Here is a 14093-nt window from a genome sequence, read left to right as displayed (position 1 = left end):
AGTATGGAGACAAAGAATTTGTTCATTTATATAGGAATGAAGTGTGCAGAGATTCAGAATTGGCTTGTCACAGGAACTTATCTGTTACACAAGAGTTCTTTTCCCAAGAGCAAACTGTATTTGCTTGAAATTAATAATGGTTCATCAGCCATTCATTACACATGTAATTAGCCTGGGTGAAAACAGATGCCATTTCAATGTCCTTGACATCAATTTTTTCCACTTCAAGTTATCACCCACACACACTTCTCTCTGCTTTTCCTACTCAAGTCTGATAAACCCCCACATTCCAGACTGCGAACAGTGGTTGTATCCTTGCTGGGTTTGACTGCACATAGGCAATACTTGAGTATTCACATCCACGGAGGCAAAGGTTAACTTTTTAGTTACAGTTTTGAAATGTGATTGCCTTCGTCCTGAATCCTAAATTCCCTTCTTGGTTAGAACCAAGCTAGATAATGGCACAGAGGAAGAAAGGAAAGAGCCACCCGGTGGGAAGCAAGCCTATTATGACGGCGACAGAGGCAGAATTTCCCGCTTCTGCTACTGGGAACCAATCCTGAGGAGAGTGTTAGTTCTACCAGTGAGGGGTTGGCCATCTACAGTACAAGGATGATTGGAGAGCACGTCCATGCCAGTCTTAAGAACCAAAATCTTACTCAGGGTTGAGAAAGTGGACCCTTAGAGTGACAGGCACAGAGAAGACAAACATCTCCAGCCCTGATACAGCCCTGGCCCGTGTGCAGATGGGAGCCCTGAGCACTCGAGAGGCTCAGGGTCATCGAGTGTAAGGGATCACAGGTGCCCAAGGATAGTGCATTTGAGCCAGCGGGTGCCCTGGGGAGCGCAGAAGGGCAAGGAAGAGGATGGCAGTGCCACTGTCTTGTCAGAATGTTCCTTAACAGGAACTGAGGGCAGGACTCAGATGCAGTGATGAAGCCTGCTAATCTCAGCCAGCATCTGCCCTGCTTGGACCACTGGGGCTGACAGAACAAGCTCTAAGGTAAAACTTTGAGACCCATAGGGTAGAAACCTTATTTTCCACCACATCCCCAGTGCCTGGAACCACAGATGGCGCACAGCAGGTGCTCAATAAACACTTGTCAAATGAACAAACACCATGAGCATGGCTAATGGCACTGGGAACACTCAGGGAAGAGCTCTCCATCAGTACGGAGGGGGACCCACTCTTCAGAAGATTCTTTTATTAAAACTGGGTGACATCGATAAGGGGGCAGTACAAAAAAAATTTTGGTCCATGAAAAAAACATAATAATTCAGTTAATAAAAACAGTTATCTTCAACAGGGACACTGTAGGAGTGCTGAGCTTCCTTCTCATGGTTCCAGCCTCAGGGACAGAGGTTGTCCAGTGTCACTGTGGGGAGAACCTTTCAGGGAGGCGGGGATTAATAAGTGGAAGAAGATGAGGAGCGAGTCCTGCTGTACCCAGCGTGGAACAGGCAGGGACACAGGGCTGGGGGATGTGCTCGCAGGAGCCTGAGGAGGGGGTGGGGAAGCAGGGGCTTTGTCAGTTCTGCAGGTTTACAGCCCATGCCGAACGGAATTCCCCCTCTGTGCCCAGCTGTCTCCCACCCTGCTGTGTTGAGTCTGCGAGCCTGGGATATGCTAACTCGGGGGGTGATACAACCTGGAAGAATTTGAGGCGCTCCTGGAAAGATGCAAAACCATCTCAGTTCCAAGGGGCCAAGATCACACAACAAGGTCCTGCTGCTACCTGAGGGGTCTGAAGCTTTGAGGGCAGGGGCTGGGGAGTCACAATCCTGTGAGGCAGGGAGAGGGGAAGAGTCACAGACCCGAGTCAGAGCTCTCTCCAGCCCTAGGCGCTTTCACTCCTCAGTGCCCTAGCAGTCACCAGCGGGTGTCAACTGGGCAGACAAGGGACAGGAAGACAGGGGTGGCCCAGGGCTTTTACCCGTTTGATTGCAGGCCTGTTTCTCCAAGAAGGGATGGGGGAGGCAGGGCGGAGTGAATGAATGAATCACACCTCCACACTACAGCAGAAAGGAACAGCCTCCGCTGGCAATGACAGCACCCTAGGTGAGGTCCCCGGGGCTCTGACACGGAAAGGCAAGATTCCCCCACCCGAATGCCCTCAGTTGGGACAGACAGGAGGGAATCCTCAACAGCAGCTACAGGGAGTGTGCTGGGAGGGAGCAATACTACTAGAACAAACTCTAATACTGATGTGGACCCCCTGTAAGGGAGGAGAGAAGCACTGAGACAGCAGGCCCCTCTGGAGGGCTGCGGACTGACCTGGGGCTCAGTGGAGCCCGAGAGCCAGGGTTCCTTTAGTGCTAGAGAGCAACAAGTGAAGGGAGAGTTTGCTCCAAACCTGTGGAGGGAAGGAAGGAAACTGGATTCTGTTATCAGGAGAGCCAAGATCAACTAGCTCATAGAGTGCCCCCAGGCCTGAGTCGTGGAGAAGGGGCTACAGCTCCCAACTCCTGGGTCTCTGAAGGGCAGGATCAGTGTAGCTGGTCCCCTTGAAGACCACTTGGCCTTAGGCCCAATCCATTCAATGCACTGATTACCACTACAGGTTCTCTCTCTAATACTATCTAGAGGTCTTATGCAGACCAGGGGAGGGGAGAGGCACATGGGAACTTTGTGGGGCAAAGGGAAGCTGGGGATAGGAAGGGATGGGGTGGGAGAAGAGGAGAGCCGGTGTCACGTGAGACCCTCTTCATTCTGGTGTTGTCTTAGAACCGACAGCATCCCCTGGAAAGCCCCAAGCAAGACCAAGGCAGGTGCCACGAGGCAGGCAGCACAGGGCCCAATAAAGAAATCGTTGCAGCCAAATCAGGGCTGTGGGAGAAGCCCTATGTATTTCGGATCCCCAGGGCTTGCTCTAATTCTTGTCGTCTCTGCTGCACCTAAGGAAAAAATAGTGGAGGGAGTGGAGGATGAGACAAACCACAAGTTGTTCTTGACGCCACTGACCCCCACCAGGTGCAGACCTCTTGCCTTTTGTCAGTCTCTCCTCTGCACCCTAGGTGCCTACCTTGGAGTAGAAATATCGACACACGGCCTCCTGGGCCCAAGGCTGGAAGTAGAACTCTGCTCGGCGCTCCTCCTCTGAGTTACCCACCACATCAGTCATGACCTGAGAGAGAATGGGAAGCAGGAGAGAGAACAGGCTTGTTTCCTTCCTTGTCGTCTGTTATGGACTGAACAGTGTTCCCTAAAAGATACTGAAATCCTAACCCCCTGGTACCTGTGAATGTGACCTTCTTTGGAAATAGGGTCTCTGCAGATGATCAAGTTAAGATAAGGTCGTTAGGGTGGGCCTAATCCAATGATGGGTATCTTTATAAAAAGGGGAAACTCAGACACAGACAGACACGTAAAGAGGAAAGACAACGTGAACACACATGGAGAACACCATCTGCAAACCAAGGAACACCTGAGTGACTAAAAGCCAGGACAGAGGCCTGGAACAGACTCTCCCTCCCCACCCTTGGGAGGAGCCAAACCCTGCTGACACTGTGACTTCAGGCTCTAGCCTCCAGAACTGTGAGACCATCCATTTCCCTTGTTTAAGCCACGGGGCTGTGGTACTTTACTACGGCAGCCGTAGCAAACTACTAAAACAGCACCCCAAGCCACCCATGCTGTGGACAAGTCCCTGCCTTGTTCAGGGATCCTTCCTGGCACCCCCGGCCCCTGCTCCTCTGGTCAGGCTGACTGCAGTCAGCACAGGACAGGCGAGAACTGAGGGCGCGCCTCACGTACTGTGCTCATTCCTACCTTCCTGCTGAGCTTGCGGTGCTCCTCGCTCTGGGAGCTCCTTTCAGAGAGCACCCCTCCCTCAAATCCCAACTTCTCCAGAAAGCCTTTCCAAGCTATCCTAGTCTCACCAGTCTCCCTTCTCCTTTGTTTTATCTTATTGGTACCGGTGAAATTCTGATAATGTCGTACATGATTTACTACTTTTAAAATCCCATTAGCTTGGTTTCTCAAACAGAATGGATGCTACTTTGAAAGCAGAGGCCGAGTTTTGCACTCTGTATCCCCTACAACGTGCACAGTGACAGCACACAGTAAATATGAGATAAACACTTGACGGTTTCATTTCCACTTCCCTACTGGAACACGCTGAAGAAAGCCTGGCCCCTCACCTCCCTGGCTCTCCGCCACATGCCACAGACACAGAGCAAACGCGTGCCTCTCAGGCCCAAGTCTCTCTGGACCTGTCCCTGGTTCTCTACCTTGAGGTCCCGACACTGCGACTGAAGCCAGTCATTGATGAAACCCTGAGGGTCTCTGGCAAAGCTCAGCATGAACTCCCGCTGGGTCTTCAGCTGATTGATAGTCTCTATTGTCTCATGGATCTGAAAGGAAGAAAGGAAGGAAGTTCATAACATTTCCACGTTGGGGAAAAGCAAAGTTAAGTGGCAGGCAGTGTATGACTTCTCCTTGTGCCTCTCCCAGCCAAGGAACAGAATGCAGCCCAAGAATGGCACTGCTGCCCAGGGCCCCACCTGCTCTGGCGCTTGGCGCTGTCTGTCCACCGCCCGTGAGTGAAGTTTTCCTTACAGTCTGCACCATGTCCACTGTGGATGACACTACATGGGAAATTTTTAATCCACAGCACAAATGGGCCTGGAAACTCTCAGGCAGAAAAGGAGTGGTACACAGGGCTGTCTCTGTAGCTGTGGTCCGTGGGTTTTGTTCACTGATACTCCATGCTCTTCCTGGCAATTTCATCTACTTGTATGTCTTCCAGCACCACTGACAGGGTAACGAGTCCCCAGGCTGCAGATCACAGTCCATTTTCTAAGCTCCTACTAATACATCTGCTTGACACCTCAAGGGACCTTAAACTCCCCAAAACAAAATCACTACCTTTTCCCAAGACTTGCTTCTCCCGCTCCCAATCTGAAGGAGTACAACTGCACACTCCAGCTGAAAACCTGGAGGTCTTCATAACAACTCTTCTCCCTCACACCTCACCCCACCTCTCCATCCAGTGTCCAGACCCCTACAGTTCCACCTCAACACCTTCCAAACCTAGCTACTCACGTCTGTCCTCACGATCAGTGCTGTACAGTTAGGCCCATACCATATGTCATGCGCATTATTGCACCAGCCCCCACCTAGGCTTCCTTCCCCCAGATCCGACCCCCTTACAGTTCACCTCCCACCGTCCTGCCAGTGAGCGTTCTAAATAAAACAGCACCAGGCCCTCCCATTTTCAGGACAAAGTATAAACCAGTTTACCCTGCCTCAAAGTGGTTTCAGGACTAGGTTCCTGTTTCCCTCTCGTTTCTTCTCCCTGGCACCCCGAGCTTTATCTAACACAGTGAAGAGCTTGTATTTCTTCACTATGCCAGGTTCTCTGCTCACCTTTGGGCCTGCATATACCCTGCTCCCTCTTTCTGGGCTCCCTCTGCCCCCCACGCCCTTAAGTACCATCATCCTTTCTCCCCTTTTGTTGACTCCCATCAGTTCAGTTCAGTTGCTCAGTCGTGTCCAACTCTTTGCGACCCCATGGACTGCAACAAGCCAGGCCTCCCTGTCCATCACCAACTCCTAGAGCTTGCTCAAACTCATGTCCATTGACTTGGTGATGCCATCCAGCCATCTCATCCTCTGTCATCCCCTTCTCCTCCTGCCTTCAATCTTTCCCAGCATCAGGGTCTTTTCCAATGAGTCAGTTCTTCGCATCAGGTGGCCAAAGTATTGGGAGTTTCAGCTTCAGCATTAGTCCTTCCAATGAATATTCAGGACTAATTTCCTTTAGGATGGACTGGTTGATGTCCTTGCAGTCCAAGGGACTCTCAAGAGTCTTCTCCAACATCACAGTTCAAAAGCATCAATTCTCTGGTGCTCAGCTTTCTTTATAGTCCAACTCCCATGTTGACTCCCATGTCCTTTAAGATTAGGTTGGGGCATCACCTCTTCCAAAAAAGCCTTCCTGTCTTCCTTTGTGTTCCCAGAGCCTTTCTGGCTTTACTTGCATGGACTATGTCTAATAATGTTCATGGTAATAACAATAGAAGCAGCTGCTGCCATTTGCTTTTATGTGCCAGATACAAGGTCATGTCTTCACATACACTGTCTCATTTAATCCTCATAACAACTTTAGAAAAATAGGCATTATGGTTTCACAGATCAGAAACTGAGGCTCAAAGCTATTAAGAGGTATAGTTAAGAATCAGAACTTATGTGTGTCTGGCTCCAACCAGCACCAGAGTGCCCAGCATATACTGAGTGTCAATATATTTTGAACAAATATCAAAAATCAAAGAAGCCAAGAAGCTGTGATAGAGGGCTGGTGACACCCAACTATCCAGGCCATGATCCCTACCTTGTTGTCTAGAGTAGCAATCTCCTGCTGGCTGGCAGTAGACAGCAGAAAAGAATTCATCTGGGTCTTCAAGGTATCATCCACTTCCACATCAATGTCATAACAAGCTGTCTTTTTCTGATCATTCGGGTCAACACTGAGGAGGAAACCAAGGGGGCCTGGTAAAGGACTTGTTCCCTAAGACCTAATTACACAAGTCTTAGACTGAAGAGCAAGGGCTGACTGCAAAAGGGTACCAGAGACCTTGTTGGTGTGACAGAAATGCTCTATACTCTCCCTGTGGTGGTAGCTATAGGACGTGCACATTTGTCAAAAATCATCAGATTTTAAATGGGTGCAATATATTGCATATAAGCCTCAGTAATAACGGTAAAAAGTCAAATGGTACAAAAGACAGACAATGAAAAGTAAGTTTCTCCTTCCCCACAAAGAAACCACTGCTACAGTATCTTCACTTATTAAACTGACTCTGAAAATACATTCAAGTAAATACACACCACACAAAATACAACATGGCCTAAATTTAATCACATGAATATAGGACAAACTAGCTTCTACTGACCCAGCGTATGGGTTGTAGGAATTACTATCAGCTGAGTGATGATGGTTCAGGTCTAGTGAAAGGAAGGCTTTCCTGGAGTTAATATGGAGTAAGGGAAAGAAGGCAAAGACTATGTAGAGCCAGAAGACATGGTGCTTTGAGGAGAAAGTGCCTTCTTTCACTCTGTATCTGCCTAGACATGCCTTGTTCACCATCTTCTGAACAGAAAAGCAGACAGAGGTAATGGAGCTGGAGTCTCAGAATGGAATGTCCTACCACCCAGAGAAAAGACAGGAGTTCATCAGTGATGAGCTGATAAATTCTAATAACTGATTCTCCAAAAGAGAAAAAGAACAAAAAGAAAAAGCCTGACTTGGAGCATTTGCTAATTTCTGTGTTTTAAATATTCTCAACATGGTTGATTTCAAGATGCCAACATTATTATATCACTGATCGAGGAACTGGGAAGGGATGTGCAGTAACATCTCATTAGATAGTATTTCCACCACACAGACAAAATCAACAGAAGTAACTTCGAAAACACACACACCAGGATGTGTATGTCAGTGGCTCAGTCGTGTCTGACTCTTTGAGACTCCATGGACTGTAATTGGCCCGGCTCCTCTGTCCATGGAAATCTCCAGGCAAGAATACTGGAGTGGGTTGCCATTCTCTTCTCCAGGTGATTTTCCTGACTCCGGGACTGAACCTGGGTCTCCTGCACTGCAGGCAGATTCTTTACCTTCTGAACCACCAGGGAAGCCCAAACACCAGTAAACCAACATAATAACTCAAGAGATGATGACTGAGTACATTTACACTTATTTTTTATATAATGTATTTAATCGCAAGTTTATGTAATCCTAAATAATGACCGTGTTTAACAACCTGCTTATCATTTTCCTAAACTCTGAGAACTGACTTGTGCAGGTGGTGCAAGCCAGCTCCAGCACACCACTGCCTTGCACACACACACTTACCTGATGACATGATTTATGATAATGGGCTCAGGTGGCATAAGCAAGGCATGGAGCCGTTGGGGAATCTCTGAGAACTTCATACGCTGAGACTCAAAGATCTATGGGAAAGAGGAGAAGCAGCTAAGAGTACAACTAGTGCTGCAGTGGACTTGAGAAAAGAATGGAAACTTTTCTTACCTGCTGGAGGTACTTGTCACAAATGACAAACTCCCGCTCATGTGGGTCCTGGAGCTTGTGTGTCTTAATATATTGCCACAGTGCTTGAATGATCACCGGACGGGTCTGGGTGTGGATGCCCAGGAGCCGAGCCAGACGAGGGTCTAATTTAAACTGAGGAGGCTGGAGAGAACGAGGGTATAGAGGTGAAGCTAGTGAGCTGAGTCTATGTGCTATTATGGGGCACCTGGTGTGGCCATACATTCATGCCGTTCAACAGGCATTCATGTTGTGCTCTCTCTGGAGCAGAAAAACAGAAGAGGAACTCAGAAATGACTAAGACCCTATCCCTTAAAGATATTTAGGGAGCTAACAGTCTGATGGCAAATTACCTGCAACTAGACTTAAACTGCCTTGAAATGTCAGACTGCTGATGGGATGGGGTTGAAAGCTGGGCCTCCTCAGGGCAGCACAGATACCTGGTAGTCCAGCATCAGCAGGACAGTGCACCGCACATTCACGTCTCCTGGCCGTTTCACCTGGAAGCCGTCCGTCTCCTGGGTAGTGGCGGTCCTGTGCCACTACAGAGAGGAAGATGTCAGGGGGTGCTCTCCCAGAGGAAGAGCTGGGGTGGGAGGGAAGAGCTTCTGTAATGACTGAATTTTCAACTTTGATTAATGAGGCTACTGGAGAAGAGCAACAGCATGAGACATTTTAAAACACTGCATATGACTTTGGGATTCCTGTCTATAAGTAGACGGACATTTTAATTCTGATTGCTCAGGGTCACATTTAAATTAGCCTGTATTTTCAGTGATAATTTTATCCACAACATGGATAATATACACATGTACAGTAAAATAACGTAGCTATCATCTACTGAGTACTTATTATGTGCCAGAGTATTCTAGGACATGTACTTGGATTATCACATTGAATCCCACAACATCCACATGAGAGAGGCACAATTAAACCTATTTTACAGATGAGAAAACTAATGCTTACAAGAATGAAGCAAGCTGCCCAAGGTCAACAGCCAATAAGTGGTGGAGCTGTTATCTGAGCTCTGGTGTGTTGGAGTCCACAGTCCACATTCTCAGGCACTATGCTCTACTGCTATAAAGTTAAATATATTTACAAATTTCTATTGATTCTATGACTTACTTCCCTTATTAGATGGTAAAGACCTTCCCATGTTTCTTAGTGGTTGAGGTTAAGGGGCTGCGGCTACACTGGCAAAGAAAGGAGCAGGTTAAGTTCACTTGGAGTGCTAGACTATCTCATTCTGGTTTTGACTGTATCACAAAGAACACTGTTGCTAGCATGGTCTTTAGAACACTATGTAATCAGGCATTATAATAAAGAATTTCTGATGATTTGGAATGTGAATCTAAACAAAGCAGGAACCAAAAGCAAGCAGCAGAGGCTGTAAAAGTAGCCTTGCTGCTGCTGCTGCTAAGTCGCTTCAGTCGTGTCCGATTCCGTGCGACCCCATAGACGGCAGCCCACCAAGCTCCCCTGTCCCTGGGATTCTCCAGGCAAGAACACTGGAGTGGGTTCCCATTTCGTTCTCTAATGCATGAAAGTGAAAAGTGAAAGTGAAATCGCTCAGTCGTGTCCGACGCTTAGCGACCCCATGGACTGCAGCCTACCAGGCTCCTCCGTCCACGGGACTTTCCAGGCAAGAGTACTGGAGTGGGGTGCCATTGCCTTCTCCGAAAAGTAGCCTTGGTAAGGACTAAATCCTAACCCCCTTAAACAAAGCACTTGTTACCAGGAAAAAAGATGAATGGCGTGTGGATAGCTACATCTCACCATTCCTGGCATGTATAAAAAGCCTCCATTAAACTTTCTCTTGAGAGTGGGGGCAGCGATCAAGATAATTAAATTAAAAAGGCGGGACAAGTCAGACTATAAGAACTCTTGGGTCCAAACAGTACCAAAACCAAACAGCTAGTGCCACCTGGAGGCCAATGTGCAAACTGCACTGGAGGTACCCACCCCCACTCCCTCCCTAGACATTAAAGTTTAGCTCCCAAGTCCATCATCCTCTACTGATAAAGTCAAAGTCTAGAGAACAGAACTACTCACTTCTACCAGATGGTTGTCTGGTCCATACAGGTCTTTGTCCAGTTCGATCACCAAGGATTTAAAAAAAGAAGAAAACTTCCTCTTTTGTTTGGTGGCATCATATTTGGACAAGGCAGACTGGAGAAGAGAGATGAGACGTCGTGTTAGAAAAAGCCAGAAGAAATTCCCTAAGACATAGTCCCGTAAACAAGGAACCCACAAAGCAATGGGAATAAAACTCAAAAATGTCTTCTGAGTGTATCTTAGGAGATGGCAAGGTAGGTGTCTATTAAACAAGTTGCGGTAGCAACAGAACCCTGAAGCAGCAGCCTATAACGTGTATAGGGTCATTGCCTTGCCCACCTCTTTTTCCCAAGGGAAACAATGCAAGTTAAGCCAAACATTTACACATAATAAAGCGAGTCTGAACAGAGAAAATTCTGACTCTAGAGGAGAAATGAGTCACAGGTAATAAGCAGCCAGAACAAAAACAGCTTTATTTGGATGACACGACACCACTGGCAGATGGACTGGACCTATACAAAGAAAACGGAGGCTGACATTGACCCCTGGTTCTTCTGAAAAATGCTTTCATACTGGCTTGCCTGTGAACAGCTAAAAATAGAGAGCCAGAGAGTATAAGGGAATGGCAGGTGAGCTTCTCCAAGGAGCTTCTGGGGTGGGAAGTTTGGGGGCTATCACCTGACAGCTGATGTTCCCCATGAAACAACAAAGAGCTTGTCAGAGAAATCAATCCCACATAAACTGCAAGCTGTTTCCAATAGGAGCTGGGAAGACAGAGAGGGCACAGCAGAAATCAAGGACCTCAAGGACTCAGGGAAGAAAGCATGGCCCAAATGTTAAGTGCAAATTCATTTGGTTTAAAAGAAAAAAAATAACTGAAAAATCTGCAGATACTGCCAAATCCAATGGCTAGCAGCATCAGGAGAGAGGTAAACAACAAATCAAATCCCAGGACAATAAGGTTCTCGATGTGATACCACAGAGAGGGCCAATATGTGGGAGCCAGACACAAAGAACCATTGTCTGTTAGTGCAGAGAACACAGTGACCCTCTCCCTGCTGTTCCCAACAGGAGCTGTAAGCACCAGTCAGGCTTCCTGCCAACCAGACAATACTGATTGTTCCCAGAAGCTCCCACCCTAGACGCCGACCACAGTGGACCTTGAACTCACATCCTCCAGGAGCCGTCCTTCTACCCGAAGTTCCCAGGAAGCCACCGTCCCTTCCCCATCCTCGGCATCTGACTTAGCCGGATTGAAAGTGTTAGAAATGAAAATTCGCAGCTTCCGTTTTTGCTGAGGAAGGCAGAAACAGGATTGACAGGAGGCTTCAGTGGTTTGATGTTGAAGACAAGGGTCTCCCCAAACCCGACAATGACTCCTAACAGACTGGCTTACTGTCTACCCAGTCCCTGGGGTGGTTGGATGGAGATTCCAATGAGAAGAGGAGCACAGGCCACTAGCCTGAGTGCAAATGCATTCACCGGGATGCCAGGTAGACAGTCATGCAAGATGCCAGGTTCCCAAGGTGGCAGAGGAGTTACGGCAAAAACACCAACAGGGTATATTTCTGGTGCAAGAAATATCAAAAGCCCCTCCCCCTTTGCTGTTCCGTTCTTATGCTTCTAATGTAATTCTCAGTTCGTAGGCGGAAGAGATGTAATTTAAATGCCAAGGAAAGCTGTGCTATGCCTTTGATTTCTCATCCTAAGCCTGCTGAAGGTTCCCGAGTCCTCTCCTTTGGCTCTCTGCCTAGTACTCTCCTGTGTTACCTTGATGGGACGTTTCAAGGCCTCCTGGATATCTAGCCGTTTCCTCATGATAGTCTGGTCCAGTTTCCTTTCAAAAGCCAAGAGATCCATATAGGCCTGGGATTCTGGTACCAGTTCACGAATCTTAGGGAACAGAAAGATATCATTGGGATCTAAGGCTGACCATCTCTACTCTCCAACTCACCACACCCTCAAGAAGGTCTATAGCCTGGACTCACCCTTTGAGGTAGAATTTTGTCAGCCATCTTCTTTTTTTTTGCACTGTTTGGAATAAATACTGTTATCAGGTTGGGATGGAACTAGCCAGAACATGAAGACAGGCTGTCAGCACCTCCATTTATAGTAAAGTGAAGGAACTGCAAAGCTTGTCTCAAATCAAAGACACCCCCGCCCCTAACAAACACGAAGCAATTATTTCAAGAATGAGCACCGTCTGCTGACACAGCACTGCCACTTCTCTGCTCAGGTACCCCAGCACCTGCATCTGCACAGGCCTCCTCCCTCCCTCCCTCCACCCTGGGATCATCTTACTTGTGGTTCCGATTTTGGACCGCCTGCTGCTGGACCTGCTGGATCTGCTGAGGCGCAGGTCTCTTGCGGGACTGGTCCATCCCTGACTGGGCCAGGCCAGGTCGGACTGAAGGGTTCCCCCCATAGCCAGGGGGTCCCATGGAAGGTCCCTGAGGTGTCATTCGGCTGCCTGGTAGCATACCTGGTCTCTACAGAGGGGAGAGGACCTAGAGATGTCATGGCTTCCCCTGCAAATCCCACCAAGAAAGGGAAAGTGGGGGAGGCCTGAGTTCTTTGAATGAAACAAGGCAGTGGGGTGGGGTGGAGCACAATGGTGAGGTGGGAGGAGAGCCCTCTACCTCTCTGACATCTAAGTAGTTGGAACTTCCACTCTCCAGCCCTGACTCCACAGGAGAATATAGCCCCAAAGCAAAGACAGAGAGACTATACTCAAATTCTCCCCCGTCTATTTTGTGTCTGGCACACTGGACATCTCTTCTAGTGCCATATTTACTCAGAGAGTACTGTCAGGCACTATCTCCTCAGAAGCTGACCTCAATTTGCCAGCTACACCTTCTGTGCTCCTGGGCACTGGAGCTGCCTAGGCCATTTGCACTCAAGGTCTCACAGGCCCACGTTTGGCCTCACTTCGTCCACCCTGGTTTTACATCCTGACTCCCCAAGAAAACAATGCCTCTAGGAGCAGGTGGGGATGCTAACAGCCTCCCTTCCCTTCCCCGCAGCGTCTCCCCCGACCCCAACTCGGCGCCCGAATCCCTCCCGGGCGCGTCCCTCCTCCTCCTCCCCCCACCCCTGTCACTCCCAGGCCCCCGCTCGGCCCCGCCCCCGGCCCGCGCGCCCCTCCTCCTGCCCCACTCACCGGATAGGCCGCTCCAGGCATCGGGGAGCGGTATAGCCCTTGACCCGGCGCCGGCCCCATTCGCACCGGAGGCCCCGGTGTCCCGCCCGGGCCCAGGGCAGCCGCCGCACCCGCCCCTCCTGAGGCTCCGGCGCCGCCGCTCGGAGCCACAGACTGGAAACCCGCCCGGGCCGCCATCTTTCCCGGAGCCGCTGCTGCAGCTGCACAAAGAACCGGAACCGGAACTCCCCCCGCCCCCCCGCGCGCCCCTCGCGCGCCCTCCTGTCCGCCCGGCCGGCCCGCCGGCCCGGGAGGCTCAGGGCAGCGAGACTGTGGGCTAGAGGGGGGCGACTAGGGGAAAAGGCGTGTGACCACTCCCTCCAGCCTTCACGATCCGGGAGGGAAAACCATCGAGAAGAGCTCTGGGATAGAGAAGCCGTGCGAAAGGGCGCCCCCAGGCCGACGGAGGGAGACAAGGACCTGGAAAGGGGGACCACTGCACCATCCCTACGCGAGGGTGATGGAGTAAATGCTTTATCTTGGCGCAGTGCGTTTAACTTTCCAAACGCAGTGCGTTTTTCCTTTCTCTTCCGGTTCTAAGCCCAGCACGCTGAAGAGAACGCACTGTTTATTCCATTTTACAAACAGGCGAGGTGAACTCAATAAATAACTTGGTGAAGTCAACCAAGTTAGCAGTAAAGTCGAAACCTAGGATCCAGATCTTCCGGTTCATAGTCCGGGGCTCATTCCATAAAGTTCCTCAATAACTACAGGAACTTCAACCCAGCTTTGCCCCTGACCTTTAACCTAAACTGCTACCAGATTTTAAGCTTATTTCGAAGTGTGACCCT

At 49.3% G+C, this 14093-nt stretch overlaps 1 protein-coding gene across 1 annotated transcript; it reads right to left on the bottom strand.

Annotated features, from left to right (window-relative positions):
* Window positions 1-1171: 1171 nt before the first annotated feature.
* On the bottom strand, window positions 1172-13831 carry SMARCD1 (SWI/SNF related, matrix associated, actin dependent regulator of chromatin, subfamily d, member 1). Its single transcript, XM_027542815.1, has 13 exons — window positions 13264-13831; window positions 12405-12592; window positions 12092-12134; window positions 11874-11996; window positions 11275-11397; window positions 10101-10217; window positions 8489-8590; window positions 8031-8192; window positions 7854-7951; window positions 6333-6468; window positions 4231-4353; window positions 3024-3125; window positions 1172-2895 (listed from the first exon to the last, which is right to left on the bottom strand). The coding sequence occupies exons 1-13, from the start codon at window positions 13438-13440 to the stop codon at window positions 2842-2844; spliced, it is 1548 nt and encodes a 515-aa protein (XP_027398616.1). The 5' UTR covers window positions 13441-13831; the 3' UTR covers window positions 1172-2841.
* Between the last annotated feature and the right edge of the window lie 262 nt (window positions 13832-14093).

This window comes from Bos indicus x Bos taurus, chromosome 5 (assembly GCF_003369695.1).
Source record: "Bos indicus x Bos taurus breed Angus x Brahman F1 hybrid chromosome 5, Bos_hybrid_MaternalHap_v2.0, whole genome shotgun sequence".
NCBI classification, from domain to species: Eukaryota; Metazoa; Chordata; class Mammalia; order Artiodactyla; family Bovidae; genus Bos; species Bos indicus x Bos taurus.
Note: the sequence above shows the minus strand (reverse complement) of the source record. Positions and strands in the feature narration are given on the sequence as shown.

What these genes read in the sequence shown, in the direction of transcription:
- SMARCD1 (XM_027542815.1), bottom strand. Translation starts at nt 13,440, where the DNA reads ATGGCGGCCCGGGCGGGTTTCCAGTCTGTGGCTCCGAGCGGCGGCGCC. An exon ending in TGCCTGGAGCGGCCTATCCG is followed by an intron (nt 12,593 to 13,263) that starts GTGAGTGGGGCA and finishes TCCCCTCTGTAG; the next exon opens with AGACCAGGTATGCTACCAGG. An exon ending in TTGCTACTCTAGACAACAAG is followed by an intron (nt 4,354 to 6,332) that starts GTAGGGATCATG and finishes TCTTCCTTTCAG; the next exon opens with ATCCATGAGACAATAGAGAC.